This window comes from Cricetulus griseus, chromosome 2, assembly GCF_003668045.3.
Source record: "Cricetulus griseus strain 17A/GY chromosome 2, alternate assembly CriGri-PICRH-1.0, whole genome shotgun sequence".
In the NCBI taxonomy this organism is placed as follows: Eukaryota; Metazoa; Chordata; class Mammalia; order Rodentia; family Cricetidae; genus Cricetulus; species Cricetulus griseus.
Window position 1 is genome coordinate 288573961 of NC_048595.1, and position 13071 is coordinate 288587031.

Genomic DNA, 13071 nt, shown 5'->3' on the forward strand with positions numbered 1-13071 from the left:
GGACAATCAATGGTTTTGGTTTTCATTTCCATACATAAATACACATAATTTACATCTGTTAATGAACTGCTTGCAAGTTAATGCAGTGTGGTATCTTTGGGGCCCTTTTTTCCCCTCCCAACAAAAGCTCTGTGCCAGTGTGCTGAAAGTCTTTAGACCAAGGTCTTGTAGGACACACACCACTTTTTCTGCAAGGATGTCAAACTGGTAACACTTTGTGTTCTGTTGAATTGACTGGTTATTTATGAACTAACCAAATATTTTTTATGATTGTGATGGGGTGTGTGTGTGTGTGTGTGTGTGTGTGTGTGTGTGTGTGTGTGTATAGAAAGAACATGGATGTGTTTTATTTATTTTTTTATTTTATTCTTTTATTAGTCTTCACATGTCAATCCCTTCTCCCTCTCCCTCCCCTCCCCCCCAACATCCCACCTGCCCCTAGCCATTCCCCCCTCCACTCCCCAGGCAGGGTAAGATCCTCAAAAGGGGCTCCCCAAAGTCTACCACATCACATGGATGTGTTTTAATTTGGTTTCTTAGTCTTATTTTTTTATTGAACTATTTAAGCCTCAGTTATAAACCAAATAGACATTGAACTTAAACTTATTGGTGGGACTCACAGCAACCATCTTGCTATAGCGAAAAGAGACCCTGCCTGATGCACCTACCCTGGACAGTGGCTTCCATGGAAGCAGACAGCTTCCTCTGTGGCTGCCCTTATCACCCATCAGCTGTGACCCAGGGCATCTGGGTGAGCTTCCACTTTCCATCTCCATTCTGTCTTCAACAGCAACTGCTCACTGATGGACAAGGGTGGAATGCATTTCCTGTTGCCTCCTGACTCTCATGAGAAAGCAAAGCCTAAATAAAACACATGTTTACAGCTGATCTGTGTTCTGAGCAGGTGGCAGCCTGGTGCATGAGTGCAGCTCTGACCGACCTCACTCCTTGATTTAACTGCTGCTACGACAGCTGCAGGTGCCCATATGCAAATATATCAAGTGCACTGGGAAGTCCTTGTCCAGCTTGCAACCAAATCTTAGCTGGAGCTTCCCAGCAATGATCTGGGCTCTTAAACCTCTTTCTCTGCTTGCCTTTCTGACAGTTGTTTGTAGTTTGGTTTTTTTAATTTGTTGAATATTCCCTGGAGTGGGTACATGTTGCTGAGCTTAATTTTTTTGTTCATCATCCTTAATTGTGTCTACTTTCTACAAAAAAAAATATTATGGTGCCAGGAGGTGGTGGCACACGCCTTTAATCCCAGCACTCAGGAGACAGAGACAGGCAGATCAGTGTGAGTTTGAGGCCAGCCTGGTCTACAGAGCAAGTTCCAGGACAGTCAGGGCTATGCAAAGAAACCCTGGCTCAAAAAAACAAAACAAAACAAACCATGTCTTGTGTGGTAGTGTATGCCTACATGCCTCGAATCCATCACCCAGGAGAATGAAACATGAGGATTGAGGTTTCAAGACCAGCTTGGGCTTGGCTTTGTCTCAAAATCCAAAGGCTGCTATCTAACTCAGTGGTGAGCACTTACCTGCCATGCATAAAGTCCTAGGTTCAAGCCTCAGCACAGCAAGATAATAATGCCTAACTACACCTTCAGGAAGATGCGATTTTTGCTAAGAGATAAGAGAATGATCCGGTGCCATGTGAACCTCTGTGTCCAGACATGCTGGTGTCCCAGCTGTGTGAGCATCAACCAGCTGATACGGTCTCCATTCAGTTCCATGGCTTCGTACTAGTCCTCTAGGATAGGATGACAAACATTGCATAACTTGTAAGATGTTCAGAGACCTAACTTTTTAGAATTAAAATGATGAAGTCCATCATTCCTTAAAACAAAGGAAAGGAAATATTTCAGAGAATATTTGATATGTCCCATTGTTGCGGTAGAAGACAGAGGTTTGTCTTCGTTCAGGGAGAGCAGCTGATCTCAAAGCAGTCTAATTTTTAAAGAGAGCCAGTTTGTGAACAAATCTGGCTCTCTCCAGGTAAGTTCCTGGAGGAAGAAGCATGGCTGGGGATGAAGACAATGAATGACACACGCCATGGGGATAACACGGAAGCAAAGTCCCTTTCCTAGCACCACAGTTCTCAAAGCCTTCCTTCTTACTGGAAACCAGCTTAGCCGAGGATGACAGCTTCCTGGTTCTGTGTGGAGTAAAGATGGGCATCTGACTGTAGCCATGGTTCCCAGGGGACAGAGAGAGACTTCATTCCATATCAAGGCTAATGCACTTGGGCTCTCTAAAACAGCACTGCCTGGGACATTATTTCAGTGTAGTGATTGCTCAGCACACTGTTCTTTAGTTGTATTTGTACAGTCTCTCTCTGCTCACAAAAGCATCTTCCATACACTAAATGTTAGCTATTGAGTTGGTATCAATGCAACTTGTCTAAAACATACAAAGTTTTTACCATTTGTGCTCAAACTATCAAGGATTTAAATTGGGGGGACCAATGATTACTTTTCTTTGTCTTGTAAAATGTTAATGAGTCATCAAACTCCTAACTCTCCCCTTCTAAACACTCTGTTCACAGGGATACCATGGCTGAGGACTGCAGTTGCTACACTGGGAAGACTAGGGATAACCATGGCCTTTGAAATTGTTTATTTGGTAAATTCAGAGTTGTATCCGACAACATTACGGTAATTCTGGCATATATGGTGCCATTTCTACTAAGTAACTATAGCCAGATCTTTCCAAGGTTGTCACTCTATTAACCTGGGCTCAGTTCAGCCCCTTAAGACAATGGGCTTTGAGTGGTAGCTTCCGTTTGTTACCTTCCACGTTTGATGACAGAAGTATGTTCTGTGACAGCTGTGATTTGTGAAAGGGGCTGGCTTGGGAACAGAAGGCACCCTAGCGTGCCTGCTTAGATTGTAAGTTAGGTCTGTATTCTCTAGCAGCACCCTGTATTGAGGCTAAGCCTTTTTTGACATCATCACATGTCTTGTTTTGTGAGCAGGTGATATTCATGGCTCAGGTCTTGCCTGGTGTGCTATTCCTACAGGCCTACCTTGCAGGGTACCGAAGTAAGCTTTGAGTATCATGGGCTGGAAGGTTATGGAGCTGCTGATGGGGAAACATCTTTTCACCAATGCTGGAGACATCCCCTCATTAGCCTCACTACCAGACACAACAGAATGGGAGTGGCTTGTTTAGGGCACGGGGCAGTAGTAGCTGTCAGAGCTGTAAATACAGAAAGTATTGACACAATGTCTGTAATTTAGTATGCCTAAATATTTTTATTATTCTGGATTTGTTTTAAAAAAAATTCATCTGAAAGTATGTTTCAACTTGCAGGAACTTTGGGGTTTCGCTCTGCTCAGGCTTGTGTGACTTTGGGGGGATCATAGCTCCATTTCTACTCTTTCGACTAGCAGCTGTGTGGCTAGAACTACCTCTGATCATCTTTGGTAAGACTTCACTTGTGTGGGGGTGGGTCCGAGCGTGTGGAGGGGTGGTGTCCCTGTGGATGTGGATGTAAAGGCGCATGTATGTACTTGTTTGCAGAGGCCAGAGGCCAACCTCTGGGGTTGTATCTCAGGAGGTATCCACCTTGTTTATCAAGACAAAGTCTCTCCTGGGACTCACTAATTGGACCAGGCTAACTAGCCAGTGAGTCTCAGGGACCCATTCACAACACTGGAATTACAAGTTCATGCTACCATGCAATCATGCTGCCATGCTATTATGCTGCCACGTTACCACCATTCTACCATGTTATCATGCTACCATGTTACCACCATGCTAACATGCTACTACTAAGCTACCACAATGCTAACATGTTATCATGCTACCATGCTACCATGCTATCATGCTACCATGTTACTATCATGCTACCATGTTATCATGCTACCATGCTACCACCATGCTAACATGCTACTACTATTCTGCCATTCTCAGCTTTTTCCTTTTCTTCTATAGCTGGAATTCAGGTCCTCATGCTTGCCTGGCAGATTTCTTACTGACTTGTGTATGTTCTAGTCTCAAATCCTCTCACTTATTCATGCCTTACAGAACCTGTATTGGTCACTGGGTTTGATGTTGATGACATCCATACCATCTTTTTATGACTGTTTGGGTTTTAAAGAGCCAATCTGATTATCATTACATTCAGAGTGCTAAATTGCTTAAAGTCACTTTACATTAACAGGTTGTGATAAACAGTGTTCGTGTCGGCTTCCTTTGTTAGGTTCTGAGTTAAGATCAAACACTGTGGAAGTATTCTATGATACTGGAAAATGAAAACATCATAAATTTCCAGAGACTAAATTTTAGCTTCATTGTCTTACATTTTAAGATGGGCCTAGAAGCTAATTGTATTTCCTAAAATATTCAGTATCTAAATTAGCTTTGATAATAAAAATGTTTTGTTAAAAAAAATAGTGGATACAAAATTACTTCTGCATGTACCCTGATCATCTCTGTCCCTCGTGCATCCTGTGTGGGGACACTGTAGACTGGAGGACCACTGCCCATCTTATTCTAGTGCCATCTTATTCTAGTGCAATGAGGTCCGGTTGGTGGCTTGAAAGGAGCACACAGGAGCACTGGCACTGTGGGGATGTACACAGCAAAGGGTCAGCTCTTTCTGTCAAGAGCCAGTCATTGATGTTTACCAGCACATCAGTTAGTCTGTGACAATGGCAAAGAAACAGGAGAGAATGCTTTTCCAGAAGTTCGGCTCTAAAGGATAGCAAAAGGAGGTGATACCCAGGGTTGGTATGGGGTCAGTAGCTCATGGAAGAAGAAGGTTAGTGTGTTTGAGCGCTTCTGACAACAGACTGAAGATGCCTGGAAAGTGCATTGAACACTGCAGTGAGGAATCCCCAAAGAAAGGCATAGAGGAGGGTTTGCCCTGAGGCAGAGAGTAACCTTTGAGTGACAGGGGGATCGCAGAAAGATAATAGGTGGGGGGGGGGGCGCTCCTGCCCAGGTAGAGACTGACTCTGTCTTCCCAGTAAACAGCAGAGGCCTAGAGTGTCTACAACTTACCAGGTGCCCTGGAAGTACAGTCACATATGGCATGCAGCCTCACAGCCTACATGGCGGCACCCGTGAGGTGTGCCATGGCTAGTGATGTCATGGCTGCCGCAGTTTGCCTGTGTCCCCTCCAATCAATGGTAGCTACACAATGAAGTCACTACAGTTCTCAGTGTATGTCCCTACTGTCACAAGACACCTGACTGTCTGTCCACACCGAGAGCACAGGGACTGTGCACTGTGCTGAACTCAACAAGGTGATTATGGTAAGCAGAGGGATGTGGTGTTGGAGGCAGGTGAGGTCAGGGAGTGAACATAAGGGCTGGAAGGGTCAGTCTGTGTGTTCCTAGATGGTCATGTCTCTCTCCCTCTGGCAGGCATCCTGGCGTCTGTCTGTGGTGGCCTTGTGATGCTTTTGCCTGAAACCAAGGGCATCGCCTTGCCGGAGACAGTGGACGACGTTGAAAAGCTTGGCAGGTACTACATGAGATTCAACACTCCCTAAATGAAAGCCATGTTAAGACATGGGGCATTGATTATCCACCAGGGAATTGACGTTAAGTCTTCATTTAATTCAACCTTAAAACATTCAAAAGATTAAAAAGGTTAATGCAGAAGAACGTAGAGCTATGAAAAGAATATGGGCTATTTTTAAACGTGACTGAGAAGCATTTCCTAGTAAGGTGCTAAAACTCAGAGGTGATTTAAACCAGGGGCTGATGATGAGACAGTGTCAACGCCCAAATGTGCATCAGTGAGGAACTGATGGAAAGATGGTGATGCATCAGAGCATGGGCCACCCTCTGAGATAAAAGGGAGCGTCTGTCTTATTCAATGATACAGATGTTCCTCAAGATCCACCACAAAGGGAAATGCAAGCAATGGGTGGAGCCTCATTTCAAAAGAAGCTAGCAATGCTACATGGGAACATATTGGCAGATAAAGAGAGCCAGATTATCGATAGGAATAAAGTAAGATAAGTAATGATACATATGAATTAGATAAAAAACGTAAGACAATAGATAAACACTCAGTAAATACATAAGTTAGAAATAAAGATAAGAAAGACAGCAGATACACAGACAGTAAATAAGTAGATGGATGGATAAATAGACACAGACAGACAGATAGACAGACAACAGAAGAGAGAGATCAAGTTTTGGCAGGAATATCTGCATTGATTTTTTTGGCTGTTTGTTGATTAATTTCCATATGGTGACTCACAACCACCTGTAATTCAGTTTCACTGGATCCAGTGCCCCCTTCTGACTTCCTTAGGAACACACATACACTTCCAGACATGGAAACAAAACACTCATACATATAAAACAAAACTAAACTTTAGAGGGGGGGAGGGAGGAAAGGAGGGAAGGAGGGAGGAAGGGAGGGGGAGGAAGGAAGGGAGGAAGGAAGGAAGGGAAGGAAGAGAAACAAATAGAATTTATAGTTCTACAAATCAAGATGGCCCATATTATAAACTAAAACTACCTAACTCCCAGCTATTAAATTCTATTGGCATGCTTCCTTCTGAAACCAGACAGGATGGGCCTCTGTCCCTGTTGACAGCTTGGTTCCAAACCATGTCATTTAGTAGAAATGCTAAGGCACTCATGTGGACCATATGTTCAAAGTGAACCTAGAGCTCTTTCTCTTGCAGTGGGAAAGTTAGGATCAGTTGTACTTGATAAAACAAGCCATGCTGGTGAGGAGTAGCCAGAAGCCTATCTTCTAGTGGTCCTCAACCTTCCTAATGCTGGGATCCCTTAACACAGTTCCTCATGTTGTGGTGACCCCCCAACCCTAAAATTGTTTTCATTGCTACTTCAGAACTATAATTTTGCTATCATTATGAATCATAATGTAAATGACCGGATGCGCAGATGGTCTTTGGCAACCCCCGTGAAAGGGCAGTTCAACCCTCAAAGGGGTCACCACTCATGGGTTGAGAACCACTGTAATCTAATTTAATACATGACCTTTCATGAGGACTTCCCTTGTTCACCTTTGTCTTGTCAGCTCACAGTTGCATCAGTGTGGCAGGAAAAAGAAAACCCAGGTTTCCAGTTCTAATGTCTGAGGCCCCTACATTGCCTGGAGGACCGATGCTGTGTGGGTGCCATCCACAGCCTGGTGGGAATATGCCTTTGTGGTGAGCTTCAGCTCCTCTGAGTGGCGCCCTTCCAAGGAACCTTAAAGCCAGAGTATTTTGTATGGTATAGATGAGTAAGGTTTATCATGCTACCCAAGCTTCTGGGAACACATAATCTTTGACCTATTAGCAAAACGCCTGTAGGTACACAGATTCTGCATAGGCTTTCTTTTGTTGGGAGCAAGGCCTCTGACCCATTGAGTTGAGGAGAGATGAGAGAGCCTCAATTGGTTCTCAGGAAAGCCCCATCCAAGAGGCAGGATGAACAAACAAAGAACCAGAACGTGCACAGAAGCATGCTCAGCCAATCTGATCCAGACAGCAGAGAGCTGTGTTCTGAAGAGTCTGAGGACTGCTAGTCCTGCTTCCTCTGAGCATCAAACACATGCCTTCACAGAGCCAACATGTCAGGTGTGGTGTCCCTGAGTCCCATGTGGTCCCTGCCCACCCCAACCCCCATCCTCTGCAGCCTCTGAGCTCCCAGGCCCCAGGCTAGGCATAGTTCCCTAAATAATAACAGATCACCAATCTACAACACATTGTGAGAACCTGGCTGTATAATTATAAAGTCATATTGTAGTCCTGAGACCCCGATATTTTGTGCCCTCCTTCAGTGGGCCCTTGTAATCACAGACTCTTTCCTGAGGAAGAAAAAAACATGAATTATGATTTCTTGGGTCTTAGAATTTGAATAGTAAAAGAATAATGATGTCCCATTTGTGAATTCAGTTCCAATGGTGCCTCTGGCTGGGAGTCAAATGCATACACAGCCAGTTTTCATTCCAATTCAGCACTTTTGACTTGTGGGGGGGCAGATTTTATTTTCATTTAAAGGGAAAGTCAGTTGTGTCCACACTTTAAAAGAGTTGGCACCCGCTTTATAAGTGACTTGAGAGACTAATGAGGGATCGAACCTTTTTCTTTTTTAAATCAAGACTTTTCAAGTGTGAGGCTCAAATGCAAGCACAGTGTTCACATTGTGTGCTGTTCTCAATATATTTTCAGACTTGGTATGTAGCTTAGGCTGAATTTGTGGGGTCTTTTTTTTGGGGGGGTCTTTTTCTTTGCTTCAAACTTGTTGTGGACAGGCAACATTATCACTAAAGGGAAGCCTTCCCCATGTAGGAAGGAAAAAAGTATGTCTGTGGAGAATATGTGTGTTTCTAACACTACAGAACATGTGTGTGATGACTGTAAAACAGACATTGTGATCCTTGAAGCACATGGGAACCAAATGTGACTGTTCCGTCTCTCGACAGCCTTCTGGGTGTTCAATGCCCCACACCCTCTGCGCGCACAGGCGGCACTGTGCTGCCCATTCTGTTGCTGCTGTAGCACAGTTCCTGTTCACCTTACTATTGCCTTTGGATCGAATTTGGAGTTGATAGTTGTGTTCCATAACAATAAACAATTTTTAAACTGTTTTTAAAAATACCCATCCCTTCCTCCTCCCTCTGAAAATGTGTGTCACAATAAAACACTATCCCATGAAACAGTGTCTGTTGCTTACTGTCTCCAGACTTGGAAAAAAACAAAAACAAAAACATTGCTCTGCTATTGGTTTGCTATTCCTTTATGGGCTCCCAGCACTGTTCGTGCACTCGGATGTGACCCACAATAACGTCCAGACGCTCAGCTGGTCTTGTGTTAGATTTCCATCGCCTGGTCTATGGCACAACTCAGCTTCACATCCCAGGATCTGGGCTAGAGCCCAGTTGACAGGAGCAGATTTCAGTCCCCAGAATAGAACTCATTCTCCTGACTCCTCATCCATGTGGCTGCTTTGAAAACAATCTCCTCAGTGCCAGAAGGGCAAACATTGAGAATGTGTGTCAAGGCTGTCATTAGCTGACGAGGTCAATATGCGAATGACTTACTGAGACCTTAGGTTCTCTTCTTGGTAACTCTACCATCTGCTTATTCCTACAGGCAGCTGACCCTTAGGAAGACAAACTAAGTCCCTGCAGTCAGCTGTTTTTAAATTGCTAGGGTGAATAAAAGAGTATGATATTTTCGAAGACTTCCCTTACAACCCCCCAAAACCAACTCAAAGCAAAGTAAGTAGAGTTTATTTTCAGCAAATGCCATAGCAGTGTTGTTCTATTATCACAAAGGCCAGAAGTCCACAGACAGAAAAAATTTTACCCACAACAATACAAAACAGGGGCTGAGGGTTGACAGGAGGCAGTGGTTCAGTGTAGTGTTTCTGTTTGATTACTGTCAATTATTCACAAGTCCCTCCCCCACCTTTCAGCTTCTAGGACGTTTTAATAAGTAGATGTTTTGCTCTGCTTCCTGCCCAATTAATTATCTTTCATTACTCCTTCTATCCAGTTAACAAACCGTGAAACACGAACATAGACACCGGGCTTATTGGGGCGAGCACAGCCAAGACCCCAAGAAGTGACTCCTTGTAAAATGTACTTGTCCTTCTCGAAGCAAACCAGAGGTCCTCCACTGTCACCCTAGATGAAGGAGGAAAGAGTCCACATGAGGATTGAGCAACAACTTCATATTATGGGATGCCATCTTTGTATTATCTTGTTTCCTCTGCCAGCCCCAGGTTGTCAAGTCCTCTTGGACTGAAATTCCAAGAGGTAGAGATGGGTCAACCCAAAACCATATCGGCCTCTTTCCTTACCTGGCAGCTGTCGATGCCACCAGCCAAATTTCCGGCACAAAGCTCCGTGGATCTGACTCTGCCATTGAGGTACTCGTAGCGGTTGCAAACCTTGTTTTCGATAACAGGCAGCTGGGCCTCCTTGAGAAGGCCAGCACCGAAAGTCCCTGTAATGAACATTAAAGACATGGTTAAAAATCCATATAGGATCTCCAGAAAACTTCCAGAATGACAGTGGCGGTTATAGAACTCTTGTTCCTGTGGTTGGGTAGCATGAGGAAGCACCGCTAATACCTTTTAGCCCTTTAAGTTGTAAACATTATACAAGATGTTCCATTCCCAAGACCTGCTGCAGCATTCCCAGCTTCTTCGTGGTGTTTGGGGCCTTGCTATTTGTCCACATTTTATTTCCAGTTTAAAACAAACAAACAAAAAAAACCAAATACCTTTAATATAGAGAGCTTGAAAAATGCATTTGCTTCTATTGTTATGCATTTTTCAGGCTCTCTACACTTTATCACCTGTATAATATTTCTCCTCTTCAAATCCTGCTCTGCCTCCTCATTATAGCATAAGGATGTGGGGGGTAGGCCAGAGAACAACGTCAGGTGTCATTCCTCAGGCACTGTCCACTTTCCTTTGGAGACAGGGTCTCATTCTGGCCTAGAACTCACCGTGCAGGCTAGCCTGACTGACCAACAAACCCTAGGGATTGTCCCTGTCCTCACCTCCCCAGCACTGGGATTACAGTGTGAGCCACCATTCCTAGATTATTTTGCATTGGCTCTGGGAATCAAATGCTGTTTTCCAGATGGACATTCCTGAAACTTCTCCATGTTTTCATAGATAATCCCATTTTCCTGCTGGTTAAGCCCCCTTACAAGGTAAACACTTCACCAATTGAGTTATCTCTTTGGCTCCATACTTGTACACACATGCGTGCCTGCATGCATGCGTGCATGCATGCGTGCGTGCGTGCGTGCGTGCATGTGTTGTATATATGTGGCTGAGGAAATGTGTGTACATGTGTGGTGTGTGTATATGTTTGTGGTGTGTGTGTGTGTGTGTGTGTGTGTGTGTGTGTGTGTGTGTGTGTGTGTAGACCAGGGCTCAATCTCGGGTGTTATTCCTTGGAATGTTATACACCTTACATGTTTTTTGAGATAGGGTCTCTCACTGGCCTAGAAACGGCTCAATAGGCTATTCTGGATGGCCTGCAGTGAGTCTGGGAATCCAGGGGTTACAAATACATACCACCAGGTCTGTATTTATGGTTCTGGGGATCCAAATCAGGTCTTCATGCTGGCCTGGCAAACACTTTACCAAATGAAACATCTCCCCAGCCCCAAGGCCATTTTAACAATGCTACAGTCTCCCTGAGAGCTTACTAGAGAGTGGTTGCTTAATGACTATGGGGTTTCCTTTTTCCATGAGGGAAATATTCTGGAAACATGATGATGGTTGCATAACATTGTAAATGAACTACGGGCATTTCAAACAGTCCATTTTATGTTTTGCATATTTATTGTCTCCACCAACCATAAAAAATAACTAACTTTTACTAAGAATTAACTGATCCAGGAAGAAACTGGTGGCATGGTGTAATTTCATTTAATTCCTGAACTAGTTCTAGGAACTAGGTACTCCTATGATTCTTGATAGCGTTTAAGGGAATGAGACTTGATGTAGTCATAGTGTTTACCTGGAACTTGGGGCTATGAGGTCAGTACCCATGTACTTCTTGACCAGGCTCCCTGTCCCCTTCACCCTCCCCCCACAAAGGCTTGACATCTCCACTCCTTCAGTTTATTTTCACTGTATGATATTCTCTTAAGTCTCAGTCTCAGTTCTCAGATATGATATACACATATGTATGGTCAAATTATATTCTGGACTGCTATGACAGTAAAATCCCACTAAAAACAACAGTCTTTAACAACCTTATGAGTGTCCACATTGCACTATCATTAAAATATTGTAACGCTTAAAAAATGAGCTAATGTAGTAGGTGTAAATCATTGTAACTCATTCTCTAATGTGTGTTTCTTTGTCAATTAGGGGAAGAGGATGTTCATCCCCTTGTTTTATGACTCATATTTCTTCTTTGTATGAGAAGCTGTGGCTTTTGTGTGCCAGACTGAGACTGAACACTTGCAGACCCACCAGAGGTGCCATTGTCCCAGGACTTCTCAGTGTTTCTTCTCAGTCATTCTGCACAGGACCCAGCTTTCCGGTTTGCAAGCCCAGCTTTCCTTAGGGTTTTGTAGCATACCTTTGCTTTGCTAGCATGGAACAGCCAAGAAATGATGGACAGTCCCTTCCCCAGACACTGTCACTAGACTTGTCTTGGGAAGAGATGGGGCGGTGGACATTGCCTAAACCAAGTACAGGAACAGAGGCAGAACCCTCTCAAAATACTTGACTCAGCGTTAATCTATAGCAGAATCACAACTCTTGTTCACTTTCTGTACCCTAAGAAAACCTCTTCTGGGTGACAGGAAGTTTATGTGATCTATGAAGATCTGCTGCCATCAGGTGGCCAAAGTCAAGAAGGCATCTCTAGGGGACTGAGGGCTGTTCATAAGTGTCCTAAGCAGTGGGACCCTTGCAAATCAGGAGGACCGCCACCTGGATGAGTCCCCAGCCTCAACAGCCAATCAGCATTGGAATATGAAAACCTGAGCAAGTTGAGGGCATGAAGAGAGGGAGAATTCTGATCTAAGAAACTAAGAGCACTTGACTTGATGTCACTGATGCAGAGAAAAGTGAGCTAGATTTACATGACTCATCTAAGAATCATTTTCTCAGTAGATGTGTTACAGGACCAGAAATGACAGAGAGCTTAGTATGGGATGGTGTCAGAAATCTATGGTGGGGTAGGAAGAAAGGTGAATGAATGGGCTTGGGGAATCAGGCATGGCTGAGTCCAACACTGCGGTAATGAGATGATGATAATGGTGATGGTGGAGGCGATGACTGTGAGGGTGCTAGGCATCCTGTGATGGTGAGGTGGAAATGTTGATGGTGATACAGATGATGGTGATGGCAGAGATGCTGATGCTGATGATGTGATGGAGACACCAGTGGTGAAGGAGTGGTGTCTATCAGAATGACGACAATGATGATGGAGAGGGTATGGTGATGCCGTGGTGATGCCATGGTGATGATGGTGGAGACGGTGATGATTGTGGTGGTGATAGATTGTGAAACAGAAATGTTGCTGATGATGGTGACAGTAATAATTGTAACAGTGATGTGGAAGTACGGGGGTTGATGATGATAGTTGTGGTGGGGCCTGGAGAGATGGC

The 13071-nt window shown here is 44.1% G+C and overlaps 2 protein-coding genes across 2 annotated transcripts in view; one reads left to right on the forward strand and one right to left on the reverse strand.

Annotated features, from left to right (window-relative positions):
• Slc22a3 (solute carrier family 22 member 3) overlaps nucleotides 1–7071 on the forward strand; it is an 87670-nt gene extending 80599 nt beyond the window's left edge. The window contains exons 8-11 of the mRNA XM_027401098.2: nucleotides 2545–2653; nucleotides 3312–3424; nucleotides 5372–5471; nucleotides 7011–7071. Coding sequence (XP_027256899.1) covers nucleotides 2545–2653; nucleotides 3312–3424; nucleotides 5372–5471; nucleotides 7011–7071 — 383 coding nt within the window. The remainder of the gene's footprint in view (nucleotides 1–2544; nucleotides 2654–3311; nucleotides 3425–5371; nucleotides 5472–7010) is intronic.
• A 2375-nt stretch (nucleotides 7072–9446) lies between these two features.
• The window catches only part of Plg (plasminogen), a 37782-nt gene continuing 34157 nt past the window's right edge, over nucleotides 9447–13071 (reverse strand). The window contains exons 18-19 of the mRNA XM_027401099.2: nucleotides 9785–9930; nucleotides 9447–9608 (exon numbers count right to left, since the gene is read on the reverse strand). Coding sequence (XP_027256900.2) covers nucleotides 9447–9608; nucleotides 9785–9930 — 308 coding nt within the window. The remainder of the gene's footprint in view (nucleotides 9609–9784; nucleotides 9931–13071) is intronic.